General features: G+C 47.8%; 1 protein-coding gene across 2 annotated transcripts in view; it reads right to left on the minus strand.

The window, feature by feature from the left end:
* Arhgap39 (Rho GTPase activating protein 39) overlaps positions 1-18,246 on the minus strand; it is a 91,267-nt gene that overhangs the window by 1,430 nt on the left and 71,591 nt on the right. The window contains exons 5-10 of one of the 2 annotated variants that reach the window (XM_051189253.1): positions 10,788-12,141; positions 9,354-9,915; positions 4,635-4,727; positions 1,713-1,786; positions 928-1,127; positions 161-252 (exon numbers count right to left, since the gene is read on the minus strand). In XM_051189253.1, coding sequence (XP_051045210.1) covers positions 161-252; positions 928-1,127; positions 1,713-1,786; positions 4,635-4,727; positions 9,354-9,915; positions 10,788-12,141 — 2,375 coding nt within the window. The remainder of the gene's footprint in view (positions 1-160; positions 253-927; positions 1,128-1,712; positions 1,787-4,634; positions 4,728-9,353; positions 9,916-10,787; positions 12,142-18,246) is intronic. The other variant, XM_051189254.1, reaches the window with a different exon arrangement.

Below are 18,246 nucleotides of genomic sequence, written 5' to 3' on the forward strand. Positions count from 1 at the left end.
GGGATAAAAGAGGATGGTGAGATGGAGCCACAGGACAGAGGGATAAGGACATAGGGTGACCGTGGGGTGGATGAGTGGATAGGCACCCTGGCCTGAATGGTGATTATGCATGTAGGCAAACACCTGCCCAGCCCAGCTGTTAAGTATGTTTGAGGCTCACCAGGGACGTGGGGGTCCTCCAGGCCTGTAGGCACCTTCCACTGATCCACTTGCAACTTCAGGGCATTCACCTCATCAATGTCACCAGGGACCCTAGAGAGCATAGGGCAAGTCTCAGACTAGCGGAGAGCATCTTGCCCTAGTCCCGGACTTTGGAGTGGCGGAAAGATTCAAGGGCCCACCAACCTGATTAATTCTCTCATGTAGGGTGGGGATGACTTAGGGCTTTGCTGCTCTTTGGGAGACATCCTGCCCCATGAACTTGGGTCAGTGGTGTGGGATTCTCCTGGGGCCATTCTCCTTTCATGAACTCTGCAGGCTTCTCTGTGCAACTGTCTCCCTCTGCAGGCCACTAAAGTCCAAACTTGCAGCCTTGGCTTCCCTACTTATCCTTTGGGGTCTTGGGCATCCCTGGTCCTGACAGGCAAGTGCCATCCCCACAGCAGGGTCTGTTACATCCTTGTACACACAAGACGATGAACTGGGGATGCTGAGCTGCCTGGCCAGCTGCATGCCATCTCTGAGGCTCTTGTCATAGGTCATGTCCTTGCTAGTATCTAGATTCACTCTGGACTCCTGTTGGCTGTCTCTGGTTGGCCATGCTGCTACTTTGGGAAGTGACACAGCCACCTTGCCTTCTATGGATGGGACACTGTCTTGTCTCTTTTGGATGCAGGACCTCTAGGCTTTTTGGTCCCTGATATTAAAGACAGTGAACACACACCTGTGCTCCATTTCCCTACCCACAATCTAGGGCTGGCAAAGCACCTGAAGATGCCCTCTGTCTGGTCACCATTGAGAGCTAGCACCTCCTCGGAGAGCCGTGTCTGAACCCAGGGCAGCTGCCTGTCAGGATAGCGCTCTTTCTGCATGCTCATCACCTCCTGCAGTGCACTACCAAACATGGATGGGCTGAACACCGCATTCTTGGCATGTCGTATTTCCTCCACATTAGGTTTCTTTAGGCCCTGTGAAAATAGCCCAGCATTCAGGTCCTGTTGTAGTCCAGCTTCCTCCTTTTATCTCTTCTCCCTAAATCTGGGCCATGGCCCAACAAGAACCAGGGACAACCCAGACTCCAAGTCACTAAAGGAGTCTCCCATCAGACCATCTGTAACATCCAAAACCACAAATATGCAGAAAGGTAGAGAGGTGAGGGTCCCCATCACAGGCTTGCATCTGGCAATGCCTGTTTCTTGCACCTCACTATGCCAGTTGGAGTTCTTAGGGGGAAGTGTAGCCAGGGCGCTATTCCCAGGCTCTTGGAGACTGGGTATGGCCAAGTGGATAGAGCACCTTACTCAGGTAGGTTACCTGCTGCCCTGTCTAGTATGTGTACTCATGCAGAGCTCCTCAGCTAGAGGCCCGGGCACAGTCAGGGGCCTGGGGAGAGAATGAGACTGGAAGCACAGGTTTTCCTAGCCAGTCACCAACAGGCTAGGGCACTCTGCCAGCCAATGCTCTCCACAGCCTCAATGTCCCTCCATCAGGCTTCTGTGTGTACTGCAGGTGACTCATTTGCCCTACCCTGCTTCTCCCAGAAGCATTTGTACCTTCTTGGCCCCAGTCAGGGCTGCCTTCTGCAGTTTGTGGTAACAGTACTTCGCATAGGTGCTTATTGCCACCCCTGGAAGAGAAAGGGTGTCAGTCAGTCTGATGTGGACATGTGGGATGTGGGCGCCTTTCACCCACCCCTGAGCTTCGCAATAACTCATACTCTCTGAAGCACAGTCCTTTAGGGCAGAGACCCAAGAGGAGAGGCAAGGGGCACCTCCCCCACCTCTAGGAACTAGGGTAGAAATCCTGTTAGCCTTCATATAGCCACCTAGGAAAAACAAGTTGGGAACAAACCTGCTTCCCTGGAGGGAGTCATAGGTAAGAAAGAGCACACCCTGGGCCCAAGGCCTTCAAACCCTACTTAACTCCCTTTCCTCCTTAGGTGACCCTAGCAAGACCTTTGGTCCTACCTGGTCCCAGGGAAAGAGGCTTCTAGATGAAGCATTTGTTGCTTTTGGCCAGCACTGGGGCAAAGGCAGTTTTCCAGCAGCCCTGGCCTCCTTAGGGAGGGAGTGAAGTTGGGGACAGAGTGTCAGGGAGAGAGTGGCCAAGGGTTGGCTCTTAGAGAAAGATAGCTTGTAGAAGATGCTACTGTTCTGTACCAGCACCCTTATCTAACCCGAGAGTAAGCTGAAGGCATGGCTTTGTCTTGCAAGGTAGGGAGGGAGCTTTCTGGGACTCACTCCCTGCAGCAGAACAAGTGGGGAACTCACCCCTGCAGCAGAGATAGTGGCACTGGGGGACTGGCAGATAGATACAAAGGCCTGCTATGGATGGAAGACGATATCAGGTGTCATCCACCTGGTCCCAGCAAAAAAGGAGGGAACAGATGATGGAATATGCCAGGAGGTGTCATGGACAGATCAGCCACTAGTTACATGCTTCTGGAAAATGGACACTCCTCCCTTGGAAGGTCCTGCTTCTGTGACCCCCAGATTACTACCTGCTGGGGTCAATGAATCCTGTGATTGGGAGTACCTTTGCCTTTAAAAGGAGACAATTTTTTTATGGATATATATTTACTTATCCCATATGTATTTTTTGGCCCATGAGAATCCTTTATCAAAAAAGTTTTATTCACATCTGTAAAGTGATTCTTTTCTATCCAAAATAATTATAAATTTTTTTAGACATTTAAGTTTTGGAGAATCTGCCCCAGGCCCCCAAGTGATCCACAGACCCTGGGAGAAGTCTGCAGCTTCTACCTCAGGCCATCCTGCCCTTCAGGGTGTCTTATAATGATGGAGAGTGCTTAAGTGTGTCCCCACTGCCCTGGCTCAGCTCAGCAGATGAGGTCTGAGAGTAATGGAGGGACAAGCCTGTTGCCTCGAGGCTATTCTGCCCACTTAGTCCTCCCAGAGGGAAAACATCTCATCTTGCTCAGGACCAGAATAACCCTACTTCAACCACTTCTCAGATGGTAGTGAGCATGAAAGTTCTCTATGCTTCAGTTTTTCTATAGGAGACTGAGATAACACCTGTCTCCTAGGTGCCTGAGAATGGTTGTGCTGATGTTATGGCGGTAGCAGACAGACCAGGACTGAGGCTGGGGCCACGTGTGCCTGGGGTCTAGGAAGTGGTAGTGACTTCTCTGTGCTGAGTGTCTAGAGCAGATCAGGCAGTGTCACTGCCATCTCAGAGACCTTTACTTGTGAGAGGTCTGCTCTGGGCCCCCAATCTAGCCTTTGTTGAATCTTGGCTAGAACCTCTACCAGGCTGCAGGTAAACAGTTTTATGTGTGAGGAACAGCTTACCATAGACTTGGAGGAGCAGCATTCCAGGGTTCTTACTATTGTAGCAGGGGTCTGGGTAGGCTATAAGCCTCAAAGACTGCTGGGTGTGCCCAAGGTTTATTGTGTTTGCTGTTGCTTACTCTGCATGGTCCAGGGAAGGAATGCTCCTGGATTCTCTAATTGAATAATCTGAGCTTCAAGGCTCTGCCCAGTTCTGTTCCAAGTTCCACAGGAACTTGACCCCTACATTGTTGGTCCGAACTCATAGATGGTTGATATCCATGCAGCTCCTATGCCCCCAGTTGTTAGGTGAGCTGGGCCTCATAACTCTTTCTACTACTATCCCCAAGAGCAGCCTGAGCACAGGCTGCTAGGGAAGCCTGGGGAATCCTGAGCAAGGACAAATTTCCAGCCCTGCAGATGTCATCCTGGCCTAGCCTGCAAAGCTCACCATGCTCTGCAGCTTCCTGCTGGCCCATTGTTCCAAGCAATGTTCATCTACAGAAAGCTCCCAAACCTTGTCCCTCAATTCTAGTGGGTGGCACACAATAGGCAAGAGCTTTATGAAGAAGAGTAGAGCAAAGAGCAGGAGATGGGCTTTCAAACACTCAATTGTAGCCTGGTGGAAGCAGCTCCATACAAAGCTGGTGCAGGAAGGCCAGAGCTGCCTTGAGAGTTCTAGATAGGGAGGTCACAGAGTGGTCCTGAGACAGGGCTTGGGAAGTGTGAGGATGTTGGTGGAAGAAGGCAGACTTCAGAAGGCTTTGCTGGGGCCACCATGGGAGAGGGAAGATCCCCTGACCATATTAGGGTGGGCTCTCCTGCCCCCAAGAGGCACTAGGCTAGAGGACAGGGCTAGGGAGGAACTTGCCACAGGACAACCATCTCCTGTGAGCCTCACCCCAGCATCAGGCCCATTCACTCACCTGAGGAGTGATTCCAGGCCTTCACAGGTTAGTCCACCAAGAAGCAAGCTGTGGATAGTCCAGAAGAGGTGCAGGGCACGCACCATTTCTTTAGGGGTCATTTTAGCACCCTAGACCTTCAGTTTTTGCTTGCTTGGGAGTCCCCAAGCCTGAGGTTAGTGTCCCTCCCCCAGCCCAGAAGCGGTTAGAGAGAAGGCCAGGCGGCCATGGCTGGAGAGCAGAGCGGTGCAGAGGCAGCGCCCAGGTGCAGAGGCCCTACCATCTGGCTCTTCAACATAAGGCTTGGGTTTCTTTCTCAGTTTGGACTTCTTCTTACTGTTCCTCTCCAGAAGCTCTTTTATGTGCTGTGTCACTGGGGAGTAAACAGAACCGTGAGGACCACTGCACACAAGCCAGAACCACTGTCCATGTGGTTCCTACACTTGGTGGCAAGAAGGCCTCTGGGCCTGCTGGGGTCTGTCCCCATCAAGCTGATGGCCACATGTCTGTACACACAGGTCAGTGGTGTAAGGTGCTGGGACCTTTCTGGAGTTACACGACTGGAGGCCTAAGGTGAATGGGAAGGTACAGGACTACACTGGTGACTGGGAGATATGACGGGTTGGTACAGTGCAACTGGCTCACACTTCTCTGGCTGATACAGAGTTTGAACCTGAGCTGCTGTTTGGTCCACAGACCCACCAGCTATAGAGCCAACAGAAATGGGTGAGTAGTAGTGACTGGACTGACACATGGCTGAGGTCATGCCTGTGAAACTACCCCCCCCCCCACCATATCTCTTTGGAAGTCAGTCATGAGGAAGGAATGTGATATTTTATACTTTGGTTTAAGCTTTGTCACTGGGAAGTTTTCAGTTGGCTCAAGTTCTGAACAGCTCCCATTACTCCTCCCCCTATGCCTCTGTTGTCAATATTGGTGACTGAACACAAGCTAGGCAGGAACTCTAACACTGAGTGATAGGTCTGGCCTTCTTTTACTTGGTTTTATTTTTTGAGACAGGGTTTATTTGTGTGTGTGCCACCACTGCCCAGCCTTTTCCTTTTTTCCTTCTTTCCTTCCTTGTTTGGTTTTTCAAGACAGGGCTTCTCTGTGTAGCCCTGGTTGTCTTGAAATTCACTCTGTAGACCAGGCTAGCCTCGAACTCAGAAATCCAACTGCCTCTGCCCTCTGAGTGCTGGTATTAATGGCATGTGCCACCACCATCTGGCCTCCTACTTTTTGAGGCATGATCATATTTAAGTTGGTACAGCTTCTTGAACTCTTGATTTTTGCCTTAGCATTCTGAAAGTAGCTGATCTAAGACTACACTACCAGGTATGGCTATACTTACTTTTTATTTATTTTGGGTGCTGGGACTGAACCCACAGCTTTGTGAATACCAGTCAGTTGTTTTGCACTGATCTATAACTTCAGCCCTTTAATTTTTGAGGTCTTGAAATTTTGAGCCCTTGTTGTCTAGCTCAGGGCTTACCTCAAACTCAAGATCCTCCAGCCTCAAGCCTTCTCTCTCTCTGCTGAGATTACAGACATGTGCCAGCACCCCAGCCACCTTTGACACATCTTCTACATTCCCCACACCAGGATGAAATAAGCCTTTTTTTTTTTTTTTTTTTCTTTTCTTTTAAGTAGTAGTTTTTTTTTCCCCTTAAATTTCCTTTTTTTTTTTTTTTTTTTTTTTTTAAGCTTTGGAGCCCGTCCTGGAACTTGCTTTGTATACCACGATGGCCTCAAACTCACAGAGATCAGCCTGTCTCTGCTTCCTGAGTGCTGGGACTAAAGGAGTGTGCCACCATGCCTGTCTGGATTATGACCCATTTTGAATTAATTTTTCATACAGTACAAAATGAAGGTTGAGGTTAATTTCTTTTATGTTTGAAAGTCCAGTTTTGGGGCTGGAGAGATGGCTCAGTGGTTAAGAACACTGCCTGCTCTTTCAAAGGTCCTGAGTTCAATTCCCAGCAACCACATGGTGATTTATATCTGTAATGAAATCTGATGCCTCCTTCTGGCATGCAGGTCTACATGCAGGCAAGCAGAACACTATAAGTATAATAAATAAATCTTAAAAAAAAAAAAAAAAAGCAAAGTCCAGTTTTTCTCAACACCATTCAAGAAAGATCTCCCTTTATTCACTAACTAACACTTCCAACTCTGAGGAAAACTGGCTTGCTTTTGAGTGGGACTGTTTCTGGGACCCTTGTCTCTTGTAGATTACGATCTCGAAGACCAGACTTGATTGCTCCAGATCTGTAACAAACTAGTGGTGGGAGGTCCTCCAACACGTTCTTCTTCTCTAATTAGTTTCAGAGACATAGTCTATTATCAGTATGACAGGGAGCATGACGATGCTTTCCTTTTAAGAGTTGCCTTGGTCATGGTGTCTCTTCTCTAATTTTAAAGACTTCTTTTTTCTTTTTTTTTTGAAGAGGGGTGTGTGTGTGTGGTGAATGTTCAAGTTGGTGTGAGTGAGTGTCCACAGAGGCCAGAGGCAAGAAGCATCAGATCCCTGGAACTGGAGTTAGAGTTGGTTATGAGCCACCAAATATGGATGCTGGGAATTGAACTTGGGTATTCTTAACTATGGAGTCACCTTTCCAGACCTTGATTATGTTTTGTTGTGGTTTTTGAGAATGTATTTTGCCATGTAGCTTTTAACTATGTTAGGGTCATTATGTTGACCTTAAATTCGTGATTCTCCTGTCTTAGCCTTCCAAATGCTGAAGTTTATAGGCATGTACCATCATAGACAGTTTTTGCCATCTTTAGCTAGACACTGGAAAAGTCTTTCTTAAAAATATGGAGTAACAGGGGCTGGAGATATGGTTCAGAGGTTAGGAGAACTGGCTGTTCTTTCAAAGGACCCAGGTTCAATTCCTAGCACCCACATGGTAGCTTACAAGTGTCTATAACCCAGTTCCAGGAGATCCAGTATAGATCACATAGACAAAACACCAATGCACATACAATTAAAATAAATAAATGACTTTAAAAAATATGGAGTAGCAGCCTGGTGGTGGTGGCACATGACTTTAATCCCAGCACTCTCCGAGGCACAGGCAGAATCTCTGAGTTCAAGGTCAGCCTGGTCTGAGTTCCAGATGGCTAAGGCTACTCAGAGAAACTACGCCTTAAAAAACCGGCAGGGTGGAGGTTGGGGGGGAGTTCAAGTCTGTCTCTGCCTCCTAAGTGCTGGCATTGTAGGTGCTTGGCTAGAATCCATGTTCTTGAACAATGCTGTTCATGCCTGTTGAAAAAGGGATGACCAGCTTGTATATAGAGGTCTTTTCCAGGCTTCAGGCCAAGGCTACACACAGACAAACTTGAAGCAACTCAGGGATGGAGAAGAAAGTTTTGACAGCGAGAGCAACCCAGGCCCCATAGCCTGGGTCCAAGCCACTGGTTGGCTGGTAACCATTCAGAGTCCAGAGGTAAAGTTTTATGGGCCTTATATGGGGTGCTGTCAAGCTCCAGCCCCCAGACTAAATCCATTTCCTTCCCTTGTGTAAGCCAAGACACTATGGGTATAACACACTAGGAAAGACACATCCCCAGGCACTTCTGTGTGAAGGGTAGCATCACAGGAGGCCCACAGAAATAGCCCAGTTACATTCTTCCTGCCTAGATGACCTAGGGATTCCTAGGCCTCTGATCATCTCCCAAGTCTTCATTTGCTCACTAACTCACTCAAGTATACTCTTGTGGTGTACTGTGGGTTTCATACTGTGCTAGGCAGTGGAGACACATTTTCATAGCTATAGCTCAAATAAATTAGAAGGCCCCTTAGAAGAAGACAAGGAAGTGATCTATGAAAACAAAACACAGCTCCCAGGATTTCTCCTACTCTTAGAAAGGTTTAAGAAGAGCAAAGAGTAGTCCCAAGCTACTTTTGGGCCTCAGTGTACATAGACCATGTGCAAGGCTATACATCTGCCAGTACCTATACCAAAAATGGCATGCCTGGGGCAGAAATCACATGGATTCAAAAATTCACTCACAAGGGGTTGCAATACTACACAGTCCCTATGCTTTGCATATTTTCTCTAGGAGCCTGCTCAAGCCAGGCAGCTTCTACCCTGTCCTCATGTGTACACACTGACTCCACAACGTTGTGAAAACTGCTTTCCCAGTTACTTGCTAGGGACAAGGCCTAGAGGCCCTGAACAGGACCTCAGTTTCTGGCCCAAGATAGACTCCTTTCCTCTCAAGGAGTAATGTATAGTTTTGTGTGACCTAGCTTGCAAGTATGTACACCATGTACATCCAGACATCAGCTCTGTGGCTATATTAAACAGGCACAAACTTACAACTGTTGAGGTGGAAGATGGCCATACAGCTACCTATGATCTGCTATATGCCCACTTCTAGCTAGCCCAGGGTTCAGGCCAACCACCCAGCTGATAGAACTATGGCATATCTCTGTGGGCCTTGTACTTGGCCCTAGGCAGCCATGTGATCTGTGATAGTACCACGTTCGGATCTCACAGGGTGACTCAGCTGATAATGCCCACTAGCTGGTTGAATTCATAGACAGATTATTTATGGGTTAGTTTGGTGATATGTCCTGGTCACCACAGTTTTCCTTGCTTAGACATTTGGCATAGACCCCACACAGAAGACGGCCTGAGCCTCTGTGGGCACCTTCTCTTACCACAGGATAACAAAACTAAGTGTAACAAGGGTAGAGTAGCTTAACATTGCCTGGCCCTAGTCATGGTAGGTTTGGGGCAGAGTGGATACACACGACTAACTGTCTGTCCTTCTTTCTGCCAGGCCTGCCTAAGCTCTTTTCAGAATTCAGATAGGATTTTCTGAAGATGCCCAGAAGCCAGAGGAAACAGGGACCTAGGGTCTCCCAGGGGACTGTATAGCTTCTTGGAACTGGTTAGTGTTACCTAGCATGGCTAGGAGCCCTCTCCACAGTCCTTACCTCAGCAGCAGCAAAGCAGGGGTGCTGAGGATCCCATGTGTTGGGCCTTACCTTTGGTGTCATTAACGGGGTCCATATGCCGGTAGATATAGCCCTCTAGGTAGGAGTGGAACTTGGGGGTAGGTGGGAAGAAGGCCAGGCAGATGGCCATGAGCTCCCAGCCACGGGCCAGGCTCTCCAGGCGGAAGTTCTCTGTGGTTTGTCGGCATAGCTGGATATATAGCTCATCTCGTAGGCCCTGTGCACTCCAGCCTTTGGTGGCAATCTCCAGGGCCACGTGCAGTGGGTCTGCCTTGGCCCGTCTGTCACCCATGTACATTTGGATCAGCTTGAAGATCTCACAGGCCTCTTTCTTCACGTGCCGGTCACTGGTCACAATCATGGGCTTCTTGATTGATTCGCTACTCCAGGCCAACATGTTGGCTATGGACACCTTTCGCCGGAAGAGACCCTGGGTGTGCTTGTTGAAGTGCTTGGAGGCCCAGTTCTCGATGTCAGTCTCCGAGGAGGGCTTGCGCAGTGTGAACGTGGGGAAGACACAGTTGGAGCTGGGCACTGCACTGCGGTTCTGCCGGCTGCTCTCAAACTGCGCACAGGCACCAAGGTCCTCAGACTGGGAAGGACAAATGGGACTGGGACATCAGAGGGTACGCTGGGCAGAAATACGCCCAGCTGGTCTATAGCCCTAAGAGGAGTGAGCCAGTCAGCCAGCCAGGTGAGACTCAGCTTGCTCAGCAGACATGATCAAGAGGCTGAGGACAGAGTAATAGCCTTGGTCTTTGTTCTCAGGAAACCTGACTGTGGGCAAGGGAGGTACATCTTGGATAAGGATGCCACCTCATCTTGATACCTTTAAGGAAGGGTAGCATCTGCCTCTTATAGGCAAAGCTATCAAGCTGCCAACTCTATTCCCACCTCTGTATGACCCTGTGGCCATAGTTCTGGTCAGGGTTGGAGGACCTGGCTCTTTTATCACTTGTCTGGCGCTTGACCCTGTAGGTCCCTCCCTCTGCTTCTATAACCAGAGCCCCTTCTCTTATTAAGGGTAGCTTTGTCTCTGATTATTCTGTTTTCCACAGCCTATAGGTCTCTAAAGCTTTATGGGGACCCAAAACAGCTGCTGCACAGAATTCACTGAACCTTCCCCAGTGGTTACAGATGAACCTGACACACCATCTGAAGGGAAGCCTCTGGATTCTAACTCCACCCTCTGTGGGCTCCAGTGCTACTGGGCAGGTGCAGCACAGAGTGAAAATATCAGTGCCAGGATTTCAAAGGGCAGACCTGTGGAAATATACACTCAGGCCTTCACATGGTATCCTACAGTTGTGCTGTCACTGACAACTGGGACACGGGGCCTGAGACTCAGGCTGTAAAAGTTTCCACTGTCACACTCATGCCAGGGATACTGAGGCCCATTCTGCCCTGTGCTGCCCTTGTGTCTGGTGGGCCCAGAGCTCCCGTCCACCCTCCCTGTGCCCTCACCTGTGAGGGGTGGAGGTAAGGCTCCGGTGAGGCCAGGTTGGTCTGTACAGAGATGCTTTTCTCCAGCAGAATCTGAGGGAAGCCAAGCTTTTCAAAGGTGCCCCGCTTCCAGTGCTTGCTGTCCTGCTGTGCTAATGCCTCATCCTCACTGAACGCTCGTACCACAGGCCCAGGCATAGGCAGTGGGACAGCACCGTCACTCTCATACCCTGAGCCATCTTGTTGGGAGTCCCAGCTGCTCCTCTGCTTCATGTGGAAGTGCGCTTGCTGTGCTTCCCAGGCCAGCCGGGCCGGTGCCAGGAAGGGCTCAGGTGTGCCTCGCACTAGGTCTGCCTCGGCCTTTATTGGGGTGAGGCTGGACCTGCATAGAGAATGCTCTTCAGTTAAAGGCTGCTCTCCTAGCAGGTCCCCAGGACCGTCAGTGGATGATGTGCTAGGGACTTGGCACAGAGAGGGCTTTCTGTTCTTCCTCTTGCGAGTGCCTGGAGAGTAGCTTGTGGAAGACATGGTGTCCTGCTGACTGGACCAGGACATGGCATCCTCCTGGGCTTGGGGCAGTAGTGTGGGTGGTTGGCTTGGGCGTGATTCAGGCCCTTCCATTGTGCTGTAGTCTCCAGACCTGACCCCCAGGCGCTGGTCTCTTAGCAGACAGGGGCTGGGCTGCAGGGAGTAGGTGCCACCACCTGGGTTGGGTGCATACTTATGCCTGGGCCCAGCTCTAAGCTTGGGGCTGGAGCCTGCTTGCTCCACATACACCAGCTGCCGTACATACTCCTTGCCCACAGGACTATATTCCAGGCTCAGAAAGCGCTCTGGGCACTTCTGCTTGGTGCGCATCAGCTGCTGACAAGGTGACGTTGGGGTCTGTTTAGTAGTTTGCAGGAATGGGTGGGGCTTTCGGCCTGGTGACCGCTGTGGTGAGCCAGTCTGGTAGGGGCTGTTGGCTTCAAACTGTACATCCATGGGGGGCTCATCATAAATGGGGGCTTGGTATTCCACTGGAGGCTCCTCATAGAGTGGGGGCTCATAACCATAGCGCGGGGACGAGGGCTGTGAGTCACCGGAGGGCTTTCGGGGCTGCACCAATAGCGGTGAACAGTTTCCAGAGAGATCAGCCCTCCTTAGGAAAGGTGAGGACCGCCTCTCTGGAAAGAAGACATTGCCATCAGTGTCAGGGACAAAGGTCTGCAGGCTAGGTGAATGCTGGCTGCCAGAGGGTTTGCGGTGATGCTCCCCTGGCTGGCTGTCTGAGGGATAGCTATTGCCTTGGGGAGCGAGGAAGCTGGGTTCACGGTCAGCAACCTTGATGAGCATGCGTTCCTTGTTACCAGAGTTCCAGCGCAGCGAGGAGGTCCTGTGTGGAGAGTGACACCCAGTTATTGGCAGAGTTAAGTCCAGCCCCACCATCCAGCCTGAGAGTTTCCCAGCATCGTCCTCATCCTCAGGTCCTTTTGGTATGATCTTGTGCTCTTTCTGGAGCTCTTCCACCTCAGAGCTGTTTCTTGCTTAGTCTAGTACCAGGCAGAGAGATGCTCCTGGAGGTGCCAGTCAATGGCTCAGGTATCAGGAGAGCCCAGCACTATGTCATATGAGCACCCCAGGGCCCAGTTTCAAGCTTTCCCTTGTTTTGGTTCCCCAATCACCATTTTCACCTTGACAGAAACGTACTTGTTTCCCTCTTGGCTCCCTACTAACATCTGCATCAGATCAAGGGCGCTCACAAATGTCCCAGTGCTTCTCTCAACCCTGGTCCCTCACCAGAGAGGTCACATTGGATATCTGGCATCTTCTGCATGTCTTTTGCTTACTGACAAAATGGATGGCACTGCCCCTAGAAACATCAGACACAATGTTTATGTATGTCCTTTCCCACAGACTGAGGTCAGAAAGGGCCCTGTGTCTCATGGCTATGCTTGAAGTACCAAGAAGCTGGACACAGAACAGTGTTTCAACAAAGATGTTCCTGTTCTTTTCCCAGACTGCTGAGTTGAGACCCTCTGACCAGGATTTCTAGCACCTTTTAAATTTGGTTGGATAATCTTGCATGATCTTTGGAAAACTAGCTATTGTGATTTTAAATATCATGTTTATTTCTTCTCTTCTGGGACTTCAGTTACAATTCACTGTGTACCTTACTGTTCATATTCTCTTTATCCTTCAGCTTTTCTTCTCATCTGTCTTCTGTTTACTAGTGTTCTACTTACTTAACTATGCTGTTTGTATGTCTATGTCTGGTTTTGGATTTGAGATCCTCCTGTCTGTACCTCAAATACTGAGATTAGAGGTGTATGCTACCACACTCACCTTAATCTATTTTTTTTATGTATATGGATGATTTGTCTACATATTGTGTGTACATTTATCTGTACATCATGTGCATGCAGTGCCCATCAGGGCCAAAAGAGGGCAGCAGATCCTCTAGAACTGGAGTTTCAGACCCTGGTTAATCACCATCCAGGTACTGAGAACTGAACCTAGATCCTCAGGGAATAGCAGTCAGTGCTCTTAACGTTAACACGGAGCCCCATCTCTCCAGTATCAAGATTAATCTGCTTAAAAACCACCATTTTGGAGCTGGAGAGATGGCTTAGTGATTAAAAGAGTACTGGCTGCACTACTAAAGGACCTGGGTTCAATTCCTAGCACCCACATGGCAGTTCATAACTGTCTGTAACTCCGTTCCAGGGGATTCACTGACCTTTTTTGGTATCTGCAGGTACCAATCATATATATGGTGCAGATACATGTATGCAGGCAAAACACTCATATATAAAAAAGCAAAACAAAACACTGTTTTTGTCCATTCAGAGTACTATAACAAAGTGCTGAAGGCTGGGTAGATTAAAAACAGATATTTAGGCTGGGTGTGGGAGATCACATAATATCCATCCATTCACCTGGACATAGTGAGTTCCAGGTCAGCAGGTCTACATCGTGGGATTCTGTCCCGAAAAATAAAGAAAAATACCATAGGTATGGAGATGTAGCTCAGTGAAAAGCACTTGCTCAGTATGCATATAGTTCTAGGTGTGATTCCCACCAACTCTTCCCCAACAAACGCAGCAGATGAAATCCATGACATCAGACATGCATCTCTATACCTGAAACTATTATTTTTTATTTCATATGCATGGATGTTTTACCCAAATGTATATCTGTATACATGTACATTCATGTCCGAGGAGACCAGAAGACAGAATTGGGTCTCCTAGAACTGGAGTTACAGACAGTTGTGGGCCTCTATGTTGGTGCTGGTAATTGAACCCAGGTCTTCTAGAAAAAGAGCAAGTGTTCTCAACCATTGAATTACCTCTTCAGCCCCTGATGTTTTAGACTGACTTAAATCTTTGTAATTTAACATCACCATCATCATCATCATCACTATTTTGAAATGGGGTCTCTCTTTGTAGCCCTGCTTGTCTCAGAATTTGTTGTTTAAACTATGCTATAGCCTGGCCTCAAATGCACAGACATCTGCCCATCTCTGCCTCCTTTATGCTGGGATCAAAGTTGTGAGCCCCCACTTCTGGCTTTTCATAATTTCTTTGGGTACATCTTTGATATCCAGCATAAGTTAACTTCCTCCTGTGGCAGTCTAGTAGTAAGGATTGGATTTATGGTAAATCTTCACCCTAGAATGCTGGAGCGTACTGTATGAGCATGCTACTGACAGTCAAACCATGGGAAAGGAAACTCATACAGTGAGGTGACAAGTTGGTCTTCCCCTACTGTTTTCTGTTCTGACACAATTTTCTCCCCTCCCTTTCTTCCTTTAAGACAAGATTTCATGTAGCCCAGGCTAGCCTCAAAGTTGCTATGTAGCTGAGATGACATCATCATCCTGCTTCCACCTCCTAAGTGCTCAGAAGATAGGTCTGTACCACTGTACCAACTTATTATCAAAATTATAAGAAGTAGTTAAGGACCTTGACAGCAGCACAGCCCCATGTATAATAATGTCCATCCATTCACCTGCCAGAAACACATGAGCCTTATCTCCTTCAAATACATTTTTTAAAGTCTTCACTCTCAGATGAAAAAATGTTGGAATTGTGACAATAAGTGGGTGCCAGTCTGCCACAGTCACTTCTTCAACCACTTCACCAAAAGCTCTTCATTTCTTGAGCTACTTTCCTTTTCCAAAGAGTTACTGCAGAGATCAGTCAGAGAGGACCATTGAGAAGGCGGCTCAAATTTCTAGGTCTGTTTCAGTTGATCCCAGGTGAACTGACATGTGGTAATAAAGCACTCAGCACTGTCACACAAATCAGGCCTGGGTGAGACTGCCTTGCTTTGGCCCACACCTGTCTGTGCACATTTCCTCAGGGTGCTCAGTCATCTGCTGGAGGTGCTGCCTCTGCCTTTCTCCCACAGTGAAGTGGTGTAAACATGGGTGTTTTGCCTCCCCTTCCCTCTCCTATGCCTCAGGAAATAAAAGGAGGAATCACACATACCCATCCAAGCTGGGAGAAATACGACACTAGGCCCTCCAGCTCTCCCTTTTATAATTGCCACTTAATATGCTACACATATTATATTATTCATTAGTCACTTTCTGGTAACTCCAAAACGTATACAGAATGATTGGTTTACATTTATTATTTTAAATATTTATTTTTATTTTATGTGTATGAGTGTCTTGTCTGCATATATGTATGTGCACCATATGTGTGTAGAACCTGTGGAGAATAGACAAGGTGTCAGAGTCCCCTATAACTGGAGTTGTGAGCTGCTATGTCGGTTCTCTTGGCCCTCTGCAAGAGCAGCAAGTGCTCTCAACTGCTAAGCCATCTCTCCAGCCTCTTTTATTCTAAATATTTTTCTAGTTTGTATTTAAGAATTTCATCTATGAGTACTGTATTTACATAATTTTCATTCCTCACTTTCCCCTTACAAGCAGGTGTCGCCAGATTCATGACCTGTCTTTCAATTATTGTTTCTCAGCAGCAATTAATTGCCTGTAAGTTCTTTGTGCTGGTTGGTTGCTGGTTGTTTTTTTTTTTTTTTTTTTTTTTTTTTTTTTTTTTTTTGTCATTTTGGCACAAACTAGGTTCATCTGAGAAGAGGGAATATTAATTGAGAAAATATCTCCATTAGACTGGCTGGTAGACAAGTCTGTGAGAACATTTTCTTGATTAATGACTGATATAGAGGGCCTAGCCCACTGCAGGCAGGGTCAAGGTCAACCCTGGGCAGGTAATCCTGGGAACTATAAGGAGGCCAAACTGGAGCAAGCCAGTAAGCACTGCAATTAATTGATCTTTTTGCATTCTGACTCACTGTAAATTTCTGTAATAGTCTCCATCTACTGAAAAAAAAAAAAAAAAAGTTTCTTTGAAGGGTGTGGTGGCACATGGCTTTAAATCCAGGCAGGAGGAACTCTGTTAGTTCAAGTCTAGCATGGTCTACATAGAGAATTTCAGGCCAGCAAAGGTTACATGGTGAAACTCCATTAAAAAAAAAAAAACCCAAACAAACAAACAAAAAACAAACAAACAAAAAAAGAAGTTTCTTTGATGAGGGTGAGAGCTACACTTACCTGTGTGTGTGCAGTACTTTGAAATTACACTGGTTTAGAAAAGTGGCAGTAGTAGGTTTTCTTCTAGGGTCCCTGACCAGGTTAACAGTACCAGGCATAAATTCCCTACTATGAGCAGGCCTTAGGTCTAATTAGATGGCAGTTGGTTACCCTAAGATATAAGTTCCACTATTACAGCACTGGGGATCCACTGCCAGGCTGACTATTTTCCTCCCTTGGCAGCCTGCATAGCACTTTTGGATTCTGAGAGTCGTCATCAGGAAGAAGGCTTCCATTGTCCAGGCCTCCTCTTTACCAGCATGGGTTGGCCCTCAGGGATCTCACTGCTGTTTTGGCATAGACCTCTGGGAGCACCTGTATTTCTCTGCTTGGCTTAGCCCTGCCTTTGACCCTAAGGAAGCTAGGCTTGCTCCTAAACAGATTCCTCCTTTGCAGACCCCAGTCTCTTGTTGCTTCTACACCAGTTCAGTCTATGATTATGGTTTTTCTACCCCAAAGGCTGAACTCAGTGTGCGCCTACCTTTTCAATGCCATACTTGAATGCACATGTTGTAAATGGATATTGGGCCTGTAAGATGCCAGCCCTTCACACTGTTCCCATATTCTGCTAACCTTCCTTTCTAGATCTTTTTCAGAACAGCTGTTTCTCTCTCCCTGTGTTCCCCTTTCTCTGCTACTTCTCTTCTTCATAAGAAACCCAAGGCTGGTCCTCAGGATGAGTATCAGAAAGACAAGACTGAGGTGCTAGGCAGCAAGCAGGACAGTGGCACACACTGGGTACTTCTAAATGCAACTACAATTCCTAGGCCAGGAGCAAGTTTTCTGTATCTGGGAAGCAGAAAATACTGTATTTGCTTTCTCTTGAACTGTGGAGCAGTTTCACTGCCTTGGAGGTTGGTCAACTCTGACCAACTTTTTGATTTGTTTCACAAGTGCTTTGATTTCTTGCCATTCTAGATAATATGCTGATCTGTGCCGTGCAGGGCAACTTGTGAGAGGAAGTACTGGGCTCCCTCAGTCACAGGTAGGGATTCTGCAGCCAGAGTGCAGCACAGCTGGCTCCTGTCTTCTGTAGCAACCCTTGCTGCAGGGGGTCAGGGTTGGTACCAGCTGGGTCACTGGTTATGTTCTTTCACTGCCCAGCCATGTGGGGTGATACATTACCCAGGAGGAAGCCTTTCTCAGGAGAACTCACCAGCCAGGAATCATTTGGACCTTCTAGAACTGAGTGGTTCTGCCCATACCTGTATGTGGTATAGGCTCCAAGGACAGCAAATTCCCTTTCTCTGTAGCCAAAATGATCACATGAGGGTGACACTCCCTCTGGAAGTACACAGGCAGCAGTGTCAGCAAAGAGGACCGAGTGCATTTCTGGATGAGGTCTGACCCTTTTTCGAGACTTCTTTTTTTGTTTTGTTTTGTTTGTTTTTTGAGACAGGGCTTCTCTGTATTGTTTTGGAACCTGTCCTGGAACTCACAGAGATCCGCCTGCCTCTGCTTCTCGAGTGCTGGGATTAAAGGCGTGCACCAACACTGCCTGGCTCTAGGGCTCTTGTGATCTCACCTCTTCTCCACATGTCACTGGTGTTTGTGCCAAGGTCTCAGTGACGGGGCAACAATGACAGTGTGGTTTCTCCTTGTTGGCATTCATATTATTCCATCACTCTCTTAGAATAGGGATAACTTGGTCTGGTAGCCACAGCAATGAAATAAGTAGAACAATACAGTGACAGGTTGATATATGGGAATGGTAGGGTTTTGTTTTTGTTTTTTGTTTTTTTTTGAGATAGTTTCATGTCCATATGGGTCTATTAATACCACCTAGTAGGAAGAAAGGGAAGAGTCATAGTATTCTGACCTGTAATTCCAACCATCCCTCTTGTTGCTCTTTTGTTTGCCCCTCCTACTGCAAGGGATCTT

The sequence above is a fragment of the Phodopus roborovskii genome, unplaced genomic scaffold (assembly GCF_943737965.1).
Source record: "Phodopus roborovskii unplaced genomic scaffold, PHOROB, whole genome shotgun sequence".
In the NCBI taxonomy this organism is placed as follows: domain Eukaryota; kingdom Metazoa; phylum Chordata; class Mammalia; order Rodentia; family Cricetidae; genus Phodopus; species Phodopus roborovskii.